General features: G+C 40.6%; 1 protein-coding gene across 1 annotated transcript; it reads left to right on the top strand.

Annotated features, from left to right (window-relative positions):
• Window positions 1-1,571: 1,571 nt before the first annotated feature.
• Window positions 1,572-18,758, top strand: TARS1 (threonyl-tRNA synthetase 1). The gene is made up of 19 exons (XM_065664115.1): window positions 1,572-1,678; window positions 2,064-2,141; window positions 3,038-3,228; window positions 4,436-4,559; window positions 5,679-5,800; window positions 6,012-6,129; window positions 7,505-7,569; window positions 7,647-7,725; window positions 8,267-8,413; window positions 9,330-9,428; window positions 10,169-10,335; window positions 10,878-11,040; window positions 11,129-11,266; window positions 12,010-12,087; window positions 13,937-14,037; window positions 14,157-14,261; window positions 14,945-15,017; window positions 15,752-15,866; window positions 17,539-18,758. The coding sequence occupies exons 1-19, from the start codon at window positions 1,658-1,660 to the stop codon at window positions 17,685-17,687; spliced, it is 2,133 nt and encodes a 710-aa protein (XP_065520187.1). The 5' UTR covers window positions 1,572-1,657; the 3' UTR covers window positions 17,688-18,758.
• Window positions 18,759-20,396: the final 1,638 nt, after the last annotated feature.

The raw sequence follows: 20,396 nt of genomic DNA, 5'->3' as shown, positions 1-20,396 counted from the left end.
TTTAACTATAAGCTTTTTCGTTGTGCTTTTAGTTGTAATTCTTCCACTCAAAAAGATTTTAGAAGGCATTTCAAATATAAAAATTCTTCTTTAAAAACATATATAGATATTAAAAATATTCCTTATATCACTAAATACTATTACTATGCTATAACTTACATATTTTATTAAATGTTGCTGTTCAAGAAATATTTTTGCCAATATTTATGCTGTCATATTTTACATTTAGACGGCAAGTAAATTATGCAGGTCTTCTGATACTGTCTTCAAGTTCATATTTACTACACCTTCCCATTTTAATATATATATTAAAAATACATATTAATGTATAATGTATAGGAATACATTTATTACTGTATTAATAAAATATGTTAATATTGAAACATATATTTGCATTAATTTAAAATATATAAATATTTGCAGTAATAAAAAATATATAAACCTTTGCATTATTTTTAAGCTCAATTTGTGATTAATTATTGCAGTGATGTTCTCTCAAATGGCCCTTTGCAGCTACATAGCTAGTATTTGAAAGCTATACTAATTTGCCTAGTTTTTCCTGAACTTTTTTCTTGCAGCACCAAATCCATGGAGTCTGAGGTGCTCTGATGTCCACCTGAGCACTTTTTAGCTCACTGAAACTCTAAAATCCCAGATCATTGCTGCAGATGAAGAGGAAGCATCTATTAGCAGAACTGGTGTGGGTTGCTCCGCATACAGCAGAGGCCCAAACCAGATAGCCACTCTGACAGAGACTCTGAAAGAGATCCTTCCAAGTAAGGAAGCTATACTGTGATTTCTTTGGAACATGGAATCTTGTCATAAACACCTTTGCTAAACTAACACACCACAGGCCCTGGGACCGACTGCTTTGGGAGTCCACAGCGCCATAAAAATGTGCTGAAAGTAACTTTTCTATATGAAAACTATTTATTATTATTATATAAAAACAAAACAACAGCAGGGGGTGAGGGGGAAGAGAGTTACAAACCAAAAAGCCATGCCTGAACATCACATCCTTTTCTTAGAGATGCTGAATCTTTCCTCAGCAGGACACGGCCAAGCAAAGCAGACACGCTCCTGCAGTCCAGGTCTGACAGAATTCCCTCACAACCTCTTCCACTTCCCCCCCGGGAAATCAGCCATTGGTCAATCCGATTTTTGTTCTAGTTTTGTGCTATTGGTTGATCCATCCTTGACTGAACCTCTGCCTCATGGGCAATACCACCGCGGACTCCCTCAGTGCCACCCCGCCCCTCAGCCCCTTGCCACCCTGTTGGGGCGCTGCAGCCCTGCTGTCGAGGGAAGGCTGGTTGTGTTCCCCCCTCAGGGGCGAGCGGGGCAGCGCTGTGAGGACGCGGGCCCCACTTTCCGCCCGAAGGAGTGCGGCCAGGGGCTCCGCCACCTTCAGCTGCCCAGACGCCCCACTGGAGACCTCCGCCCCGCGTCTTCGGCCACACGCCGCTGGCAGCACGGCCCCGCCCTCCGGCCCTACCGGCCCGGCCGCAGGGGCTGGGCTCGGCTCGGCCCAGCTCGAGCAGCCCCGGGTCCGAGCGTGCGTCCGCCCCCAATTGCGTCAGCTGCGGCCTTCGAGAGGCGCCTGCGCGGCGCCGCGTCCGCCCCTGCCCCGCTTCGCTGGGTGGTTCGTGTTGCAGGCATGGCGGGCGGTGACAGCCAGGTGGGCCCAGCGCCGCGGCGGCCCGCTCTGGGGCTCTGCCTGCCCCTCGCTCCCCTCACCGGGGGTTACCCTGAGGCGGGGCGGGCCCTTTTTCCCGAGTCAGGCCTGGACGGGAGGGCAGCCCTGTCCGGAGGACGGGTGCTGGCAGTAGAAGGGAGCTAGGCCTCTCCTCCCCTGCCCTCGTAGCCGGGGGTTTCCCCGGTTGCGGCGGAGCAGGGTAGGAAGGCAGTGGGGTTTATCTGGAGGTAAAGAGCAGGGAGCTGCGCTGCGGTTCTGCGGGGCGAAGAGGCCGGGTCTTTTACGTGGTGTGTGGGGCTAAGGGGGGGCTAAAGCGCCGTAGTATGAGCAGCTGCTGGAGTGAGGAAATGGTGCTCGCCCTCTTCAGGTAAATGCTGGGGGAGAAAAGAAGGCAGAGACCGGAAAGAAGATGAATGAGGGTGCCGGCGATGGAGGGCGGACGGAGGTGAGCTGCCTTTCGGCCACGGGGATGGAGGGGTTGGAAGATGCAGCCTCCCAGTTGCTGTCTTACACACTGCTGGCATTGCTGCAGTTCATCCCCGTCGAGTATTTTTATTTGGTGTTAGAGTAACTCCTTTTCTCCAAGTCTGCCAGGAGGTGACTTTGTTGCTTACCTACACCAAGTGGTATTGGTGCAATGGGAGAGCAGCTCAGATTTCCATAGCTGCTTTTCACTGTGCCTCTGTTTGCCCTGAGTGGTAAGCTGCAGTAAGTAGTGGGTATCTGGAATGAGGAAAGCCAGTGTAAGGTGCTGTGTCTTTTCCATCTTGATGGCGGGTAAATAGAGTTCGTTCAGACTGTACAGAGAGGGACAGCTGCTCGCCAGCACTAATCCTGAGCCAACTGAACAGCTGTACAGTCTTGGTTGTACCCAGGCTGATAGACATGATGTAATTCTGTGTTATGCAGGCTGGTGTCAGTTCCTGTGCAGGTGGCTCAGAGTAGAGGGGTTCCCTCAGTTCTTTGACCTAATACGAAAAATCTGGTTTTATGTTGAACTTCTGCAGGCTTTTCAAATTTATTTTTGTCCTTGTGTAGCTCACTAAAGAGGTTTTCAATCTACTGTGTAGCCTAGTAATAGATGTGTGCTTTATTTAACAGTTGTAGAGTGGTACATTTCAAAGAAGTAATATTTGTTAAGCTGAAGTCTTATTAATAGAGCATTAATACTGTATCATTAATCTGTAATAATAATGATTGTTAGATACAGCACATGTATAGGTAAGGTGACAGCTGCTTGTGAAAAGTACATCCATTCTGTTTTCATTTCTTGACATATTGTGATACTAGATTAATAATCTATTGAATTTTTTTCCCTTTGTCTTTATTCATTATATACAGCTGACTCCCTGGCCTGCATTTATCAATGAGCGTTTAGAGATGTACAATAAACTTAAAGCTGAACATGATACGCTCCTTGCAGAAAGAGCTGCAAATGACAGTAAACCCATTAAAGTTACATTACCTGATGGCAAGCAAGTTGATGCTGAATCTTGGAAGACTACACCTTATCAAATCGCTTGTGGAATTAGGTATGATTCTATTCTGTGACATGCTCAGTCATTTTCAGACAGCTCTGTGTCTGCATGTTGTAGCTGAGAGGGTATATGTAATATATAATTTCAGTAATTCATCTCAAGGCGTCTCAAGGTGTCTTATATATAATAAGCAGGAGGTAACTAATAGGCTTTTAGTTTTGGAGTGTATTTTTTTTGCCTTCTGAAGATACAGTTTCTACAATTATTTAAGAATGTAATTGGGATTTTTAGACACAAATTACTTGCATATTTTCCCCCATAAGTACTGTTGTAGAATCTTAGAATGGTTTGGAAAGGACCTTAAGATAATCCAGTTTCAACCCCTGCCATAGGCAGAGACATCTCACACTGGACCATGTTGCCCAAGCATAGTCCAGCTTGGCCTTGAACACTGCCAGGGATGGAGCATTTACCACTTCTTTGGGCAGCCTGTTCCAGTGCCTTACCACCCTCACTGTGAAGAACTAATTTTTAACTAAATTTACTAGCACTTGCAAATCATTTTGCATCAAGCTAGGGAAGATGACTGCTGTGTGATGTTTCAGTTGATTTCAGAGGGAGTCAACAGTAGGAGTATTTTTCATTTATTTCATTTTTTCTTGCATGGGGGTTACCCATGCATTGCACATCTCCACGTTACTCAAACTGCTGTGTGCAAGATTTGAACAATAGAAGTTGGACACCCTGACAGTTAAAATTACAAAAAACTGGGTGGTTCCTAGAGATGAAATGCTGGTTTTTGGTTTGGTTTTTTTTTTTTTTCTTTTCATGGTTAGGTGCCTTGTCATTGGAACCTTTCTTGCTTTTGTGTTTTGGGATCAAGGAAAGGGGTTTTTGTTTACTGGAAATAAAACTGTAAAGTTACAACATCAGAAATGGTATTTGATAATCTTTGAAAGAGAAGCTCTTTTATTGCTGTGGGATTTTGAAGTCAGGCTAGTACTTTGATGTGACTGTCTCTAAGTCAGATATGTTAATGAATGTATGATGTCAAGTATACAGCAGTTTTCTTCCCTCATCTTTGAGATACAAGTAGGATTTTCATGAATGTTAAAGACATGCTAAACTACGCTTTTATTTAAATTATGACACTGTATCTACTCTAAGCACTCCTGAAAACCTTCCTCAGCATGGGTGGTGAATTTGGGAAACTTCTGCTTGCCAATTTCAAAATATGATATACTGTGTATTTATTCTATAGTCAGGGTTTAGCTGACAACACTGTTATTGCTAAAGTGAACAAGATAGTTTGGGATCTAGACCGTCCTTTGGAGGAGGATTGTACCCTGGAGCTGCTTAAGTTTGAAGATGAAGAGGCTCAAGCAGTGAGTATCTTCTACCAAATTTGATTGCCCTTGGATTTGCATTAAGCTTAGCCTAGAGTAGTTATTTACATCTTCACCATGTTCAGAAGATAATGATGAGGGAACAGGTTTGCTGTGTACTTCTGCATTTTCTATTGGTTCCTTACAAAGGAATTGCAGTAGTGCAGATTATACACATTCTGATGTGTATTTATAGCCACATCTGCTAGCAGTTGCTGTAGTTTATGTCAAGTCTGTTCTTGTTAAAACTTTATATTTGCAACCTTTATATTTATGTAGTTATTTTGAACTGATCTCTTCAGCACTGACTTTGAACACAATACTGAGTGCAAATGTACATACAATCATAAAAGCACTGAGTTGGCTGCTGTTTTTACTTCATACATGCAAAGTTCATACTTTATTTTGGCTACTTATTCAGATAAATGTGGATATCCAGAAAATTTGTCAATACTGTTTTCAGAAAAAATCATTTGGTACAAGAAGCTGTCAGTCACACCATGACAGAGTTCTTGCATTCAGAATTAGGGTTTTTATACTGGCAAAATGATGGCTCCTGTGAGATTAATTTTTTCTGGACTGTGCAAATAAAAGCAGATGTTAAGTCCTATAGATACAGTGTTAATTTGTCAAAGCTTCAGATGAACTACAAGACGGGTTATAATTTGTAACTGAAATGTTGTGCTTCAGTGCAGCATTTCCTGTGCACAAAATCTTTAAATTAGGACCGCAGCCTTATGTTAAAAGTGCGCCTTTTGGTCTTCATGCAGAGCTGATTGATTGAAGTTCATAGGAAAAAAAAAAAAGGTTTCTGAATTAGTTTCGTGACTTCTTGAGAATAACTGAATCATTTCAGTGTTAGTTGAAAATAAGAATTACTTGCTACTATAAACAGTTTTCCAGTGGAAATGCTACCTTTGGCATATATCGGTGCTTAAGATGAGAGTGTGGCTGGCCTGGAGACTTCTGCTCTGCAGACTGCTTCAATGTGGAATCTGCATAAAAAACCTAGAAAGCAGGGTACTTGGTGCAGATTTTGGGTTTCAGAACAGGTTTTAAATGAAATACTCAGAAATGCACTGTGTGTTTTTGACTGATCCCCTTTTTTTCTTCCATTAGGTATACTGGCACTCAAGTGCTCATATAATGGGTGAAGCTATGGAGCGAATCTATGGTGGCTGTTTGTGCTATGGCCCACCAATAGAAAATGGATTTTATTATGACATGTACCTTGAGGAAGGGTAGGTTTTGTGTGTTTATTAGGAGTGAGGCAGTGGCAATCACAGCAATATTTCTGTTACCTTCCTGTTCCCAGAACAAAGTCGTCTGCACTACTGAATGTTGCTTTGTTCCTTGTAGTGTGTCCCATCCACAAGCTGGTTCATTGGAACTGGATCAGAAATTGCAAGTGAAAGCAAGAACGATTCACTGTTGTGTGTGTATTTATTTTAGGGGTGTATCAAGTAATGACTTCTCTGCTTTGGAAACCTTATGCAAAAAGATAATGAAGGAAAAACAAGCTTTTGAAAGACTGGAAGTTAAGAAGGAAACACTGCTTGAAATGTTCAAGGTAGGCTGTCTCAGAAGGTTGTTTCTAGCATCATGCACTTATTTAAGTATTCGTAACTTTAGACACATTTCTCTTAGTGGTAGAGGAAGGTTAAATTTTTTAAGGTGGTATGTTTTTATAAGCTGATTTGTGGTATTTAACAAAACAAAACAAACCCTAGGAATGTGCAGTAGGTTTTCTGCAGAATTCTCATTCTTCCCCTATGTGACCTTGGCAAAATCTCTGACACCATGTTCTTTATTTCCCACAGATGTAGATTAGGAATATATTATGTGCAGTTATGTTGTATGTCTGTATTATATTTGCTGTGTTGGCAAAGTGCTGTGGTGATACTATTGCATGTGGTGGTGCATTCAGAAGGCTTCACGGAACATTTTTTAGAATAAGGACTTCTGAGAGGTCCAGGGAACACTAAAAGCTGATCCTTCCTCTTTAGCACCTAGCTGTAAAAAGTTACCTAGCATTCCTGAGATAGACATTACTCAATTTTCACTGTTAGGACATCAGGGGAATCATAGAATGGTTTGGGTTGGAAAGGGTCTTAAGATCATTTAGTTCCAACCCCCTGCCATGGGCAGGGACACCTCACCCTCGACCATGTTGCCCAAGGCTCTGTCCAGCCTGGCCTTGAACACTGCCAGGGATGGAGCATGTACCACTTTTTTGGGCAATCTGTTCTAGTACCTCACCACACTCACAGTAAAGAATTTCTTCCTTGTATCCAACCTGAACTTCCCCTGTTGAAGTTTGAATCCATTACACCTGGTCATACCGCTGCAGTCCCTGGTGAAGAGTTCCTCTCCAGCATTTTTGTAGGCCCCCTTCAGATAGTGGAAGACTGCTCTTAGGTTTCCACGCAGCCTTCTTTTCTCCAGGCTGACCAGCCCCAACTCTCTCAGCCCATCTTCATACGGGAGGTGCTCCAGCCCTCTTACCATGCTTGTGCCCCTCCTCTGGACTTGCTCCCGGAGGTCTTTGTCCTTGTGTTCAGGACACCAGAACTGCATGCAGTGCTTCAGGTGGGGTCTCTTGAGAGCAGAGGGCATTTAGGTCAAAATGTACCTTCGTAGGTCTCCCGTCTAATCTTAAGCAGAGGGCATGGGGTGAGCACTAGAATCAGAGCAGTTTTCTAAAGGCTTTTCCAGTTGGGTCTCCAGAACACGTATGGATGGAGACTGTACAACCTGCTGTCTGGGCAGCTTGCTCCCCTACTTGACTGTCCTTCTGTCTGTCTTTTATAATCCTCTTCTGGTACAGCAGAGTATCAGTAAGTAATTTGTAATTTGTAATAAGTAATTTGTAAGTAATTTAAACTGCTGGCTGTCCTTTTGCTTAACAAGGAGATAATAAATATGTATGCTGCTTTTCTTCTCAGTATAATAAATTCAAGTGTCGTATCCTGAATGAGAAGGTCACTACTCCAACTACAACAGTATACAGGTAATTACGCGTCATAATGTTACTGGATGTATCTTTCTGGGGTGAAATATACCAAATGCATGTTTTCCTACTCGTAGGTGTGGTCCCTTGATAGATTTATGCAGAGGGCCTCATGTTAGACATACTGGCAAGATAAAGACCATAAAAATTCATAAGGTAAGTGCTGAAAACTGCTTAGACAAATGTGTTCACTGAAAATGCATCACTGTCTTTGAGCCACAGGATGGTGTCGTACCCAAGAATGTACTGTGAAATGGGTAGCCTGGCCAAAACCTCACTGCAACAAACTGGGAAGGGGTTGCATTCTAGAATGATACTCAGGTGGTGCGAAGCCCGAGTAGGTGTTCAGGGCCTACACTCCAGTACAGATAGGAATGTGAGTGTGGCTTAAGGGTTGGCTGAACTCTATCAATTAGCATTTATAGTTTTTGCTCAGCTGATGGTTATAGCTGAATCTGAATAAATAGTTGTAATAGGGTGGCTAAAATAGAGCAAATAGGTTTAAAAAAACAACAGCTTGAAACCACCTGCTCAGTTTGGATTTTTTTGATCAGTGCTATAAACGTAAGATTAAAACTCTCCTTATGCTTTAGTTGTTCTACATTAAGTATACTGATTATTAATAATTGCATGCAGTAGTAGTAAAATGTGGAGGCTCCTCTTTTTCTTCAATGTTTCGTTATTTTTTTGCATGCAGAATTCTTCTACCTATTGGGAAGGCAAGGCTGATATGGAATCCCTCCAGCGGATCTATGGCATTTCATTCCCAGATGCAAAAATGCTGAAGGAGTGGGAGAAATTCCAGGAGGAGGCTAAAAGCAGAGATCACAGAAAAATTGGGCGGGTGAGAGTTTTTCTGCTAATGTATTTCACAAACACTATGTGGTTGAAGCCCCTTAACAAGAAGGATCTTGAATACAGTTTATATGTGCTGCCACAATCAAGACATGACACAACTGTATTTTTAGCTGAGTTGCAAAGTTGCGTAATTTTCTCTCAAAGATCATAAAAAATCTTAAAGCGGATAACTTCTCTTTAAACCTTTTGCTGCTTTAAACGTGTTGACATCTTTCTTCCACATACCAGTTAGAACAGAACATGGACACTTCAGTCTGCAAAACAAGAGCTCTTGTGTTTGCAGGCAGTGCTCATTCCTACACTGTCTGCTGCAGCCTGTTCACTCACAGTTCTTTTTTGTGTGACTTTAGGATTTATAATACATTTCTATGGGGTTTTGGTTGGTTTGGTTTTGGGTTTGCTTTTTAGATGGAAATGCCTGTCAGCTAATAGTCCTGAACACTGTTACAAGGTCTCCTGCTAGTACACCAGGGAAATACACAGAAAAATTGACTATATGTGCAGGCCACAAGCATGTGCATAGTTTGTCACAACAGCCAACTACAGGTGACGCATTGAGCTCATGTGCAAATAATTATAAAGAGCTGCAGAAGCAGAACTAAGTATCACTTGCCAAAGTACAAAGGGAGCTCTGAGGGCACAGTTAGGAGTTACACATAAATGCAAAGTTTAGGAGCATCATTAATGAAACTGGAAACTGAACAGTCTCCTTCCTCTGTAAGTAGTGATGGGGAAATAAATACTAGTGAAAATTCATCTCATCTATTGGTATTGTTTTTTTTTTAAACAAAAAAAACCCCCAAACTTTGAATAGTGATGCCAAATCAGTAATAATTAACTTGTGAATGTTAAATGAAAAGATGGTGTAAAATACTAAGTTTCTCAAATCTGTTTTTCTGCAGGACCAAGAACTGTTTTTCTTTCATGAGCTCAGCCCTGGTAGCTGTTTTTTCTTGCCAAAAGGAGCTTACATTTATAACACGTTAATTGAATTCATCCGGGTAAGGTCTTTTGGAAAGCTTCTTATAGAAGAAATTGCTTAGGTTTAGAAAAATACATAACAGCATGCTACGTGTTAACAGTAGGAACAGCTCTGTGTTTCAAGATAGTTGGATCTTTTATTCTGTAAGCTATGGAACTAAAGAAACCTGGTTTCTTTGAATTGGTGTTGTCACAGTCTCTACAAAGTTATGTTTTTATCAGTGCTTTACACCTGCAGTTAAAGCTATGATAATGATACTTCACAGTATGAATTCTGTAACATCTAATAGTAGCAATAAGCTTACACTACAGTTGTCCCACTGATGCATATTGATTTGTTTTAGTAAGCTTACTAAATTTCACTCTGTAGAACTGTTTATTATGAAATTATGTGTAGGGATAAAAAAAAAATCCTGATCTTGTACTATTTAGAGTCTGTCCTTTTACTGTACATTAGCACTGCAAGGTACTGTCAAGTGTCACTGAGTAATTACAGACTGCTGCTTTGCTTGCAGGGAAGAAACTTGTTCTTCTTGTCTACTACAGAGGAGTTGTTTGGGGGAAGGGTGGTGCTGGTGGAAGGGGTGTATCCTGGCATGTCCAGCTTGAATTTTACTCTCCTCTGCCTCTTCTTCCCTCAAGTCAGGGACTTTTTTAGGGCAGCGTTTGTATTTTTATGGCTGCAGGTTGAAGGCTAAGTAGCATTACTTCAGTAATTCTGTCATTATAGTTATTTTGTGTACTGGGTCTTTTGTTTCAGAGTGAGTATCGAAAACGTGGATTCCAGGAGGTTGTTACTCCAAATGTTTTCAACAGCAAACTCTGGATGACTTCGGGGCACTGGCAGCATTACAGTGACAACATGTTTTCCTTTGAAGTCGAGAAAGAAATCTTTGCTCTGAAGCCTATGAACTGTCCAGGACACTGGTAAGTACATGGCAAATCCAGTTCACCAAAGATGATGCTGATTTAAACACACAAATCCTGTTTCTTTTGCTTGCTTAATTGTAAAGAGGTCTTCCAGTATCCAGATGTGACATGCTGTCAGGAGTGATGTAATTATGAGTCCTGTTGACTACATGCTCTCTTTGAGACACTGAAAAATACCATTTTTTCCATTATTACAGTGACTGTGGTTTTGAGCTGAAGCTTACCGTGGTACTACAAAACCTGGATATCCAAAATAGATACTGGGTCATTGTCAATTTTGTGTCAATTTAGGCATTCAGGTTTTAATGCTGAGTTTTAGGAACTGTTTTATCTTCTCTCTGTTTGTTGAGGGAAGCATACTGGTTATAAAAGGATTATCTGCGTTTGTTCCCCTGACAAAAGGAGATGTGAATGATGGCTGTATTCAGATTATATCATTGGCGTTATGGGCATCTGCTTAGGTACTGGCTGCTTCTCACTGTCTGTTCTTTGCAGAAATTGATTCTGGATGAGCTTCAACTAATAAACTTTTCCTTCAGCCTTATGTTTGATCATCGCCCAAGATCATGGCGTGAGTTGCCACTGCGGTTGGCTGATTTTGGTGTTCTGCATCGCAATGAACTGTCTGGAGCTCTCACGGGACTCACTCGAGTACGCCGGTTCCAGCAGGATGACGCTCACATATTCTGTGCTATAGAGCAGGTATGGGCTACTGTTAAATGAAGTCAGGTATAAGAAAAAGAATAACTGATTTTCCATATTTGAGACTTCTGTTCCTGTTTTCATAAAGATTGAAGAGGAGATTAAGAGTTGTCTGGAGTTCTTGCGCACTGTGTATGATGTCTTTGGATTTTCCTTTAAACTGAATCTTTCCACTCGTCCTGAAAAGTACCTGGGGGATATTGAAGTGTGGAATCAAGCTGAAAAGGTAACAGTAGTTTTACCAACTTTTTATATAAAAGAAAGGCTGCAGCTTAAAGTCCTGTAAGAACATACTGGCTTCTAGGAACTATAGCGACAGCTGGGCATCAGCAATATTACTTTAATAACAGTCTTCAGTTCAGTCTGGCTGCTGTAAATAGCTTACCCTCCATACAAAAGCAATCTCCTATGTCAAAATCAAATTACCACTCTCTTTCTTTCTCTCTTTCTTTGTATATTCTTATAATAAAAAAACAAAGGAGGAGGAGAGCCAATTCTGGCGGTCTCTGTAATAGCGCCATTTTCCAAAAGTACAGTTGCTTTCATGATGAAAGAGATGGGGTTAACTCCTGCAGGTGCAGTGCTAAGAAGAAGATATAGCAGGAATAGATACTGGGTGTACTGGGATTGATCCCCTCTCAATATTATCTACAAACTTTGAATCTAACATAAAGCTTTCTTGTCTCTTAGCTGACACTGTTTGTTCGGCCTCTTCATAAATTAATGGATTAATTCTTTTTTGTTTATTTGTTAAATTTGGACTTTATTTTTTTATTTTTATTTTATTTAATTCTGGGGTTCTACCAAAACTTTTATTTTTCAGAAAATAAATGAGTTGCAGCAGTAACTGAGAAGTACTGAAAATTTGGTAGTGTCACATATCTGTGGTAGCAGGCTTACGTAATGCTGTAACATGGAAAGACAGCAAATGATTGAGAAACACTGAGTGTATGTGTTCTTTATCTCTAGCAACTCGAAAACAGCCTCAATGACTTTGGTGAGAAGTGGGAGTTAAACCCTGGTGATGGAGCTTTCTATGGACCTAAGGTTGGTGTGTTACTAACCCGCAGCTGGGTTATACTTTTTGTTCTGTTTGGATGAGTCAAAGAGCTGGGATTTATCAGAAGGGATTTTTTTTTTCCCTTGTAGTTACCTAATACCATTTTAAAATGCTGCCTGGCTGATGTTTTGTGATTTTCCAGATACATAAACTCTGACAAACTTGAGAGAGAAGTAATCCTCTCTGACCCTTGCTTTCACTTAGCCTTAACATTCACTTAAACCCAATTTACATGTATAAACCATTTGTAAGCTGCTTAAACAGAGCTGGTAAGTTTAGTTGGAGACATGAACAGAAGGTGGCACTGTTGGAGCTGTGTTAGTAGAGCAGTTGCTGCATGAGAAATAATCCATTGGGTAGTAAGTGAATCGCAAGTCATGAGAAAAAAAAACTTTCTGGTTAAACAGTTATTTTGAAAAATACTGCTTTTACTGGCATAGTTTTGTAGCTGTGTTGAGTTGCTGGTGGGTTTTGGTATTTTTAAAAGCCCCTTGTATTGTTTTTTTTTGTTTTGTTGGGGTTTTTAAGGCTTGTCTCCTCAGTTAACTAGGGCTTTCTAGAAATTCCCTGATACCTTTGAGCATAGGGACACACAGCCTTGCAAAATTATATGTAAATCTTTCCCTAATAAACCTACACTGTGTCTGTGTCTACATTCAGTCATCTAATCAACTGGTTCTGATTTCTCTCTTTTTATGGTAATTAGATCAATTTCATTTTGTGGGTTGTAGGTGAAATATATTATAGCAGCTAATCATTCATAATCTTGTTTGCATTTTACATTCAGCAATTTGAATCAACTTGATTTGAAAGGTGGCAAATATCAGGAACCTTTCTTAACCTTAATTAACTTTATACTTGCTCCTAATACACCCTACCCAAAGTAAAGTGAGCAAACATGTAGTATTTTGCACTGATTTTAATGGAAAGTAGTTAAAGCTCCATTTTTCAGTTAAGCTCTATATCTAGAGAAACTTAAACTACTTGGATTGGACTTTTTTCTACTCTGTAACTGAGTGGTTTGAAATTAAAGAAGGTTGCAATTTAGTATTTTTGGTGACTAGCTGAACTATGATAAGCTCTGCTTTCTGAATGCAAAATTGGAAGACATTTAGAACTTCAGAAAGTTGACCTGTTTGATACATAAATCAAAATAAGGTACACAACTCCAGCATACAGCGATACTGGCAAAATGATGAGTAAGAGAGCAGTGTTGTAAATGAATAAGGTCAGGACATTGTAAATCTACTGTTTTCTATCCATCTGTTTGTCTAACTTGTATCATAACTATTTCGGATTAAAGTGTAAGTCATGAAAGAATAGGCTTGATCGCAGATAGTCATAGTACAGAACAAGTGTCAGTCACTAAGATGAACTCCCCTGGTAAGTGATCTCCCATGTTCATGCCCTGAATGTATAACATTAGCTACAGAGTATTCAAATACTGCATGAAACAGGAGTGTAAGTTTGCCAGTTTGAGTTTAAAGAAGTCACGTTTTTGGAGATACATGTTCAGTTCTAATTTTGCACTTCTGTGTTGCGGAATTCTGTCAGTGAGGAGGCCCATTAAAGTCCCAGACTGAAACTCACAAAAAGTAGTCTGAGTTAATGTATCTCTACATGTTCACCCTGGTTTTAGCTCTGACGTGATTTGCATCAGAACCTGCAAATCATTTAAATCCTAATGTGTGCTGAAGTAAAACTATATTGTCTAAAACCACATACAGTTCCTCTGCACTGAGTGAAACCTTCCATCTTAAAACAATGAGTTTGCTTTCAGAGGAACATGTTTGCATCTTAAACTGTAGTAAAAGTTTCTGTCTTTTTGGTTTTAAGATTGACATTCAGATTAAAGATGCCATTGGCCGCTACCACCAGTGTGCTACAATCCAGCTTGACTTCCAGCTGCCAGTCAGATTTAACCTCACCTTTGTCAGGTAAGCACAGAGGCTGATGGTTTTAAGAGCTATGTAATCCAGCTTTCCTGTCACTTACAGGCAGAAGTTTACATCCGGGAAAGAACCTTACATTTAAAAACCCTCATCTTTTTTCACAGCCATGATGGCAATGACAAGACAAGACCAGTTATCATTCACCGGGCTATCTTGGGATCTGTGGAGAGAATGATTGCCATTCTAACTGAAAACTATGGAGGCAAATGGTAATGTTGAAAAGTAGATTTACTATTCCAGTTTGAGCAAATGTTTTATGTAGAAGAGAAATTAGCCTCAAGCATGCAAGAATCAAGACAGTCTGTTGTACCTGCTTGCTATAGAGACATGCTGTAGGTATATATATTTCAGGGCAATCCTTCTGAACCACTGTCCTTAGATATTAAATAAGTCTAGATATGATAGCCTCTACATGATACCACTTTTGCAGGTGCTGCATGCATCTTATCTGCCCAAGGTGTGTATCTCAACTTTGCTTTTGCAGCTGGGGTGCCTTGCGAAAATTCATTTATGTAGGTGATCTTGTTTACCTTATGTACTGTAATACCGGATGGGGGTGATCCCTCTGACTATAGCAAGATTTAAAAGTAAATGTTTTCCCATGATTAGTTAGTAATAAGCTCAACAATTCAATTGTCATTTGTTGCCTGTTGTAAAGACAACTTGAATCTTCAGGTCAGAAAGTAATTGTCTATACTGCAGTTCTTTGACACTCATTCTCTGGAGGAAATAAATTGTAATGAGTATAAGTCTGTCATCACCTCGGAACCCAATCTAAGTAGCTGGCTTTATGAGTGTCTTAAACAGATCTTAGTCCTATCTGTTAATAGGATTTTTCAGTCTTGAAAAAATACTGAAAGCTTTATAAACTTGTTTTGTTTGTTTATTGAAGGCCACTCTGGCTGTCCCCACAGCAGGTCATGGTGGTACCAGTGGGACCAGCATGTGATGAATATGCTCAAAAGGTGAGTATGTGTTTGGGGGCTTTTTTTTTTTTTTTGCTTTTTTTTTTCTTGCCTTTTTTTTTCCCTCAGTATATTGTGTTTAGTTGAGATATTTGGTTATTAAGAGTATTAATCTCAAATAAATGTTACAAGTCTTTGCATATTGCATAGTATCATTCTTATCTTACAATGACATTTAGCTGCTGAAGTTGTAGATCTGTGGTAAAGTGGACCTGAGATAGATTTTGGGCACCTAAACAAGTGCTGATCCTTGTAAGATTTTTATTTTTGGAAAGCTTACTTTTTTCTTCTCTAGCTCAAAAGCTGTCTTACCCTTCAGATTCTAGTTTCCCACATCTTGCAGAGCAGTAAGAAAAATGAAGATCCAGCAGACCTGCATTTTTTTTCAAGCACACAATATATAAATAGTCTGCAAGATAAATTTTAAAAAATCTCTTCCCTACTCAGAAAGCTGATCCACCATCATGCTGCCTTTTACAGTATCAAACTCCAATTGCTGTTCAGCCCAAAACATTGGATATTCACGTAACTGCTTAGGTATTTAGTGTGTGTGTATTTGCATGATAGCTGACCTGTTTTCATTTCTGGAACTGAGCTCATCTCCAACATCTGAGCTAATGGCAGTGCCTTTGTTTTAGGGGTCAGATAAGCTTAGCTGGCTTAAGTCTACAAGTCATAAGTTGTTTATTGTCATGAATATCCTATAGTGACAGTTTAAATGCTTTTTCTCCTAGGTCAGGCAGCACTTTCATGATGCTGGATTAATGGCAGATGTTGATGTAGATTCTGGGTGCACACTGAATAAGAAGATCAGAAATGCTCAGCTAGCACAGTATAACTTCATTTTGGGTAATGTATTTTTGTTATCTTATACATTTGTTATCTTGTCTTGGCTGATTTCGTCACATAGGTTATGGTATTTGATCTTCTGTGAGCTATGCAGAGAATGGTAGTCAGTGTTTTAGGTCACTTTGTTCCTAAGAGTCTTCATTCCGGAGAGCCTCTCCCGTCTACCTGATGGGCATTCCTGTCTTGGATAGCTGTCACTGAAAGGAGATCACTGTGGCCCAAGGCATTCCTGCTGCTTTAGAAAAAGACCTTTGCTGTCTTCTGGCCAGCAATGTAGAGACATCTATGAAATCTCTTGTCTTTTATCAGGCAGATTAAGTGATTTTTTTCCACTCCCCCCAATAAATTACGCTCTTTGTTTGAAGTGTAGCAAAAGAATTACCATATTTTCAGTCCGTTCAGCTGTGATCCACTCTGGAGCTATACATGTACATGTAGGAGAAGACTTCCACAAAAGGATGGTGCAGGGAGACTTAGAAACTGACCCTGAAGTATGTGAGTTGAAGCAGCACATTAGTCATGTCATGTAAATTGAGGCTTTAGCATTGACCCTAAAACTGTCTGGGTTCCATTACAGTAGAAGGAAAATACTTGGCAAAATCATGAATAAAATTCTCTTCTTTAAAACTTGAAGTGTATGATACAGCTATTACACAGCTACATTTCATCTTCAAGACCTAAAAGAAACGATCAGTCTATCAGAGAAGAAATCTCACCCGATTTATGTTCAGAGGTTGTTTCAAAGAGTTGTCCCAACTGAATGTAGATTGGATACCAGAGAAACGCAACCTTGTATTAGTAATGAGACATGTGTATGTTATTTTGGTATCTGTATCTAAAATAGTTTCGGGATTTTCCAATAAACTGTCTTGCTGTCTCTGTAAAATAAAAATATAGCTATTGGTTATTTAGTCATGTTGTCTTTCTAATCTTTGCTAATGGAGTAATCTGTGTTCAGAGCACAAGTCTGATGAGGAACAGCTGAGGGAACTAGGGTTGTTAAGTCCAGAGGAGAGAAGGCCCTCTACAACTACCTGAAGTGAGGTTGTAGTGAGATGGGGTTACTTTTCTCCCAAGTAACAAGTGACAGGACAAGAGAGAATGGCCTCAAGCTGCATGAGGGGAGGTTTAGATTGGATATTAGGAAAAATTTCTTCACTGAGAGGATAATCAGGTACTGGAACAGGCTGCCCATGGAACTGGTAGAATCACTGTCCTGGAAGTGTTCAGAAACTGTGTAGATGAGGCCCTTAGTGATACAGTTTAGTGGTGAACTTGGCAGTTCTGGGTAATAGTTGGACTTCATGATCTTAAAGGTCTTTTCCAACCTGGTTGATTGTATGATTCTGTGTTTATTTTTCATTTTGACTTTGTCTCTAATAACAAGTCAGGCTGGACTTTCGAAGTTTACTTTTATCTTTACCCATGTTTTTGCTAAGGTGCTGTTCATAGCATGCTAAAATCTATTAAATTATACAAGATTAAATAAGGCTATTGGCTGCTACAGGTCTAAGCTGGGGCAGCTGGGAATAGGGCAGAGAAGGAACTGATGTGTTAGTTGGTAAGCTTTTTAGAATTTTTATTTAGTACACCTAAGATTTAAAGGAATAGGGAAAGAAAAAAGAGCTTGCTAAATGTTAAATTCATGCCTTTGCATCTGTATTGTTTCCAGTTGTTGGTGAAAAGGAGAAGGCAAGTGGAACAGTTAACATCCGCACCAGAGATAACAAGGTGCATGGTGAGCGCACAATTGCAGACACTGTGGAGAGACTGATGGATCTGAAACGCTGTCGCTCCAGACAAGCTGAGGAGGAATTTTAACACCACCTGCTCTACCTGCCATAAAAAAAGATCTACTTTTGCTAATTCAGTTAACCACACAGTTTTTATGCTGAGCCAGATTTGAAATATGTTTCTCATTGGACCTCTTACTCATTTTTGCAGAGATGTTTCTTTAGTCAGAAACACCTGGTTTTGTAAAAATCAAATTTTCACAAACCTTGAAGTAAAATTTCCTGGCCTCTGATCACTGTCAGATGAAGCAAGATGAAATGACTTCTTGTGGCTGCAAGGGCAAATGGGAATGTTAATCAGGGATACCCATAGCATTCTAACTACCCTGTTAAGAATAAAGTGCATTTAGATAACAAATGTTTTTCATGAAAGTTTAAAGACCTTAGGCTTAGGTAACCACATAATCATGTACTGCATCAGCCTTTGGAGTGTCTCCTTTAGCAAGGAAAGTCTGCTGGTCTTACACCAATTAAATGTTGACTGAACAGTTCCTGGTCATAGGAGCAGGGAAGTAAACAGCGGTCTTCTCCTTTCTTCTCCTTCCATAGCGGTTGGTGCCTCTGGGAAGGTCTTTGCTCTCACTGTGTGACATTCCTCACATGGGGCTGCCTGCCACGCAGTACCAAGCTGCTAACCGAAGCCAACTGTACCCTCTTCCAAGGCAGTATCTGAAATATGCTGGCTCTGCGCGTAACTCCGTTGCAGCTGTAGCGTGGGGATAAGATAGTCTGGAAGAGGTAGGGCCAAAGAAGCAGCTAATGAAACCAGGGAACAGTGAGTGTTTCTGTTCATGTCCCTGAGGTGTCCTTTCAGTAAAGATCACTGCAGAAACAAGAATGTACTGAACTAAAAGGGATAATTACAATTTTTTGTTTTCGGGATAAATGCTGTGTTTCAGTTCAATAGGTACAGTCCCCTTCTGCGGAACACTTCCTTCCTAAGCCTTTTGTGCGGGGCATCACATATTCAATTAGCAGCCCCTCCTATCTCGCAGTTAGGGGATCTCATAAATGTGTTTTGGGTTTGGTGGGGTTTTTTGTACATCTGGCTGATAATCTGTTACTGACAAAAAATAAAATCATGGTCTGAGGGTTTTCAGGGTTGTTGTGGGTGTTTTATTTATTAATCTTAACTGACATGAACAGCTTCCAACGGTAGTTGATAACTGTTCCTTTAAAAAGAAAGCTATTGCTACAGCCTTAGCAAAGAACATACAAATAATGAGGAATGGGTTTGAAGCATCCTGTCTCTTGAAAACCTCCAGGTCTCCCTGTTTCCTGTGTTATCTGGGCAGAAGCATTTAATCTGTCTTCTCACTGACCTTCCTTAGGGGATGGTGGTAACATTAAATTATTGTGGATTCAGTTTCACCAGGTCTCAACTTTTAGCAGATTGTATTTCCTCTTCTGGTTCATTCCATCTAAACATTCACTGACTGTGGAACAAGAAAAGGGGAAACTTCCACTGCCTTGCTGCTTTCAAAACTATTTTGGTGAGGGTTAAGTGGGCTGTTACTTTCTACATTTTGGGCCTGTTTTAGTTTGCTGTGAAGTGACTGGTGCTCGTGCAAAATCCGATGTCAGCTGTCTGTGGGGAAGAAGGACTTCATCATATGTTGAAGCAAAACTAGAGTGGTTACCAGTCCCCCAGGGAACATGAACTAATAGCTCTGTGTCCCCAGGAACTGTGTCTCACACCACCTTTCCACTAGGCTGGTGTATTTGTAGACAGAGCCTTTAGTTTTACAGGGATCCCTGAGCACATTAGCATTAAGCTGCTATAGTCATGTAGTGAGATACTGATGATGCAAAAAATGCTAGCCAGTGCTGCGTATGTCTCAGTAGGTGTCAGTCTTGGGCAAGTTACTGTACAGAAACCTCATTTAATTAGAGCATGTTTTAAATACCTGCATTAGGATCTATATGCATATACATTAATACTTTACTAGAAGTAGCACCTAAGGGTACAGCTCACGTACCTCCAGCGGGTTGTGGACTCAGGTATCTACATCCGAATGGTGATCAGTGCAATGTTGTGTTCAATTGCCATCTGAACTCACTCTTTGCCATTTTAAGTTCTCCAGCTTCCAGGAGGTGTGGATGTGCACAGAAGCAGCACTGGCCTGGTCCAAGCAGCATATCCTCTCTTTTTTCAAGCAGAAGTCCTCTAAAGAGAACTTTAGCCTTTGGTAGAGCTAGCCTCCTAAGTACTGTGAATGTCTCCTAATGCAGGAGGGTCCAACTCTGAGGTCACAGCTTAACGGTGGGACTGCTTGTCAAGCAGAAGAGAAGCCTTGGGATCATTCTTCCCTGAAAGCCACCTCTCCAGTTCTGAAGAGTATGCTCTGATTGCCAGCATTAGGCAAGAGAAAGACAAAACATTTGCAGTTTGGTTTTCAGTCTATGTCCCCTGGGAGGTCTTCATGGGCATTTCATGTGGGGTAGCTGGTAAGGTACAGCTCCAAGTCTGCTTTACTTCACAGCAAGTGGTGGTTGCTCATACCTTAAAGCAGATTTTAAAGCAAATCACTGAAGGAGGCAGATTGAATGACAGGGGAGGAAAGTGCCTAACCCAATAGATTTGTATATACAAATAGGGTCTGGCAGGAATTTCTCTGCCTGACAGGAATCAGTGCAGCAGCCTTCAATTTTCTGTGGAAATCCTCAGTTCTGCAAATTCTCCTCAAAGAGTTTCCCCTGGCCACGCTGGATGTTGCCACAACCAAGGGCAGCTCCA

This window comes from Lathamus discolor, chromosome Z (genome assembly GCF_037157495.1).
Source record: "Lathamus discolor isolate bLatDis1 chromosome Z, bLatDis1.hap1, whole genome shotgun sequence".
Lineage (NCBI taxonomy): Eukaryota > Metazoa > Chordata > Aves > Psittaciformes > Psittacidae > Lathamus > Lathamus discolor.
Note: the sequence above shows the minus strand (reverse complement) of the source record. Positions and strands in the feature narration are given on the sequence as shown.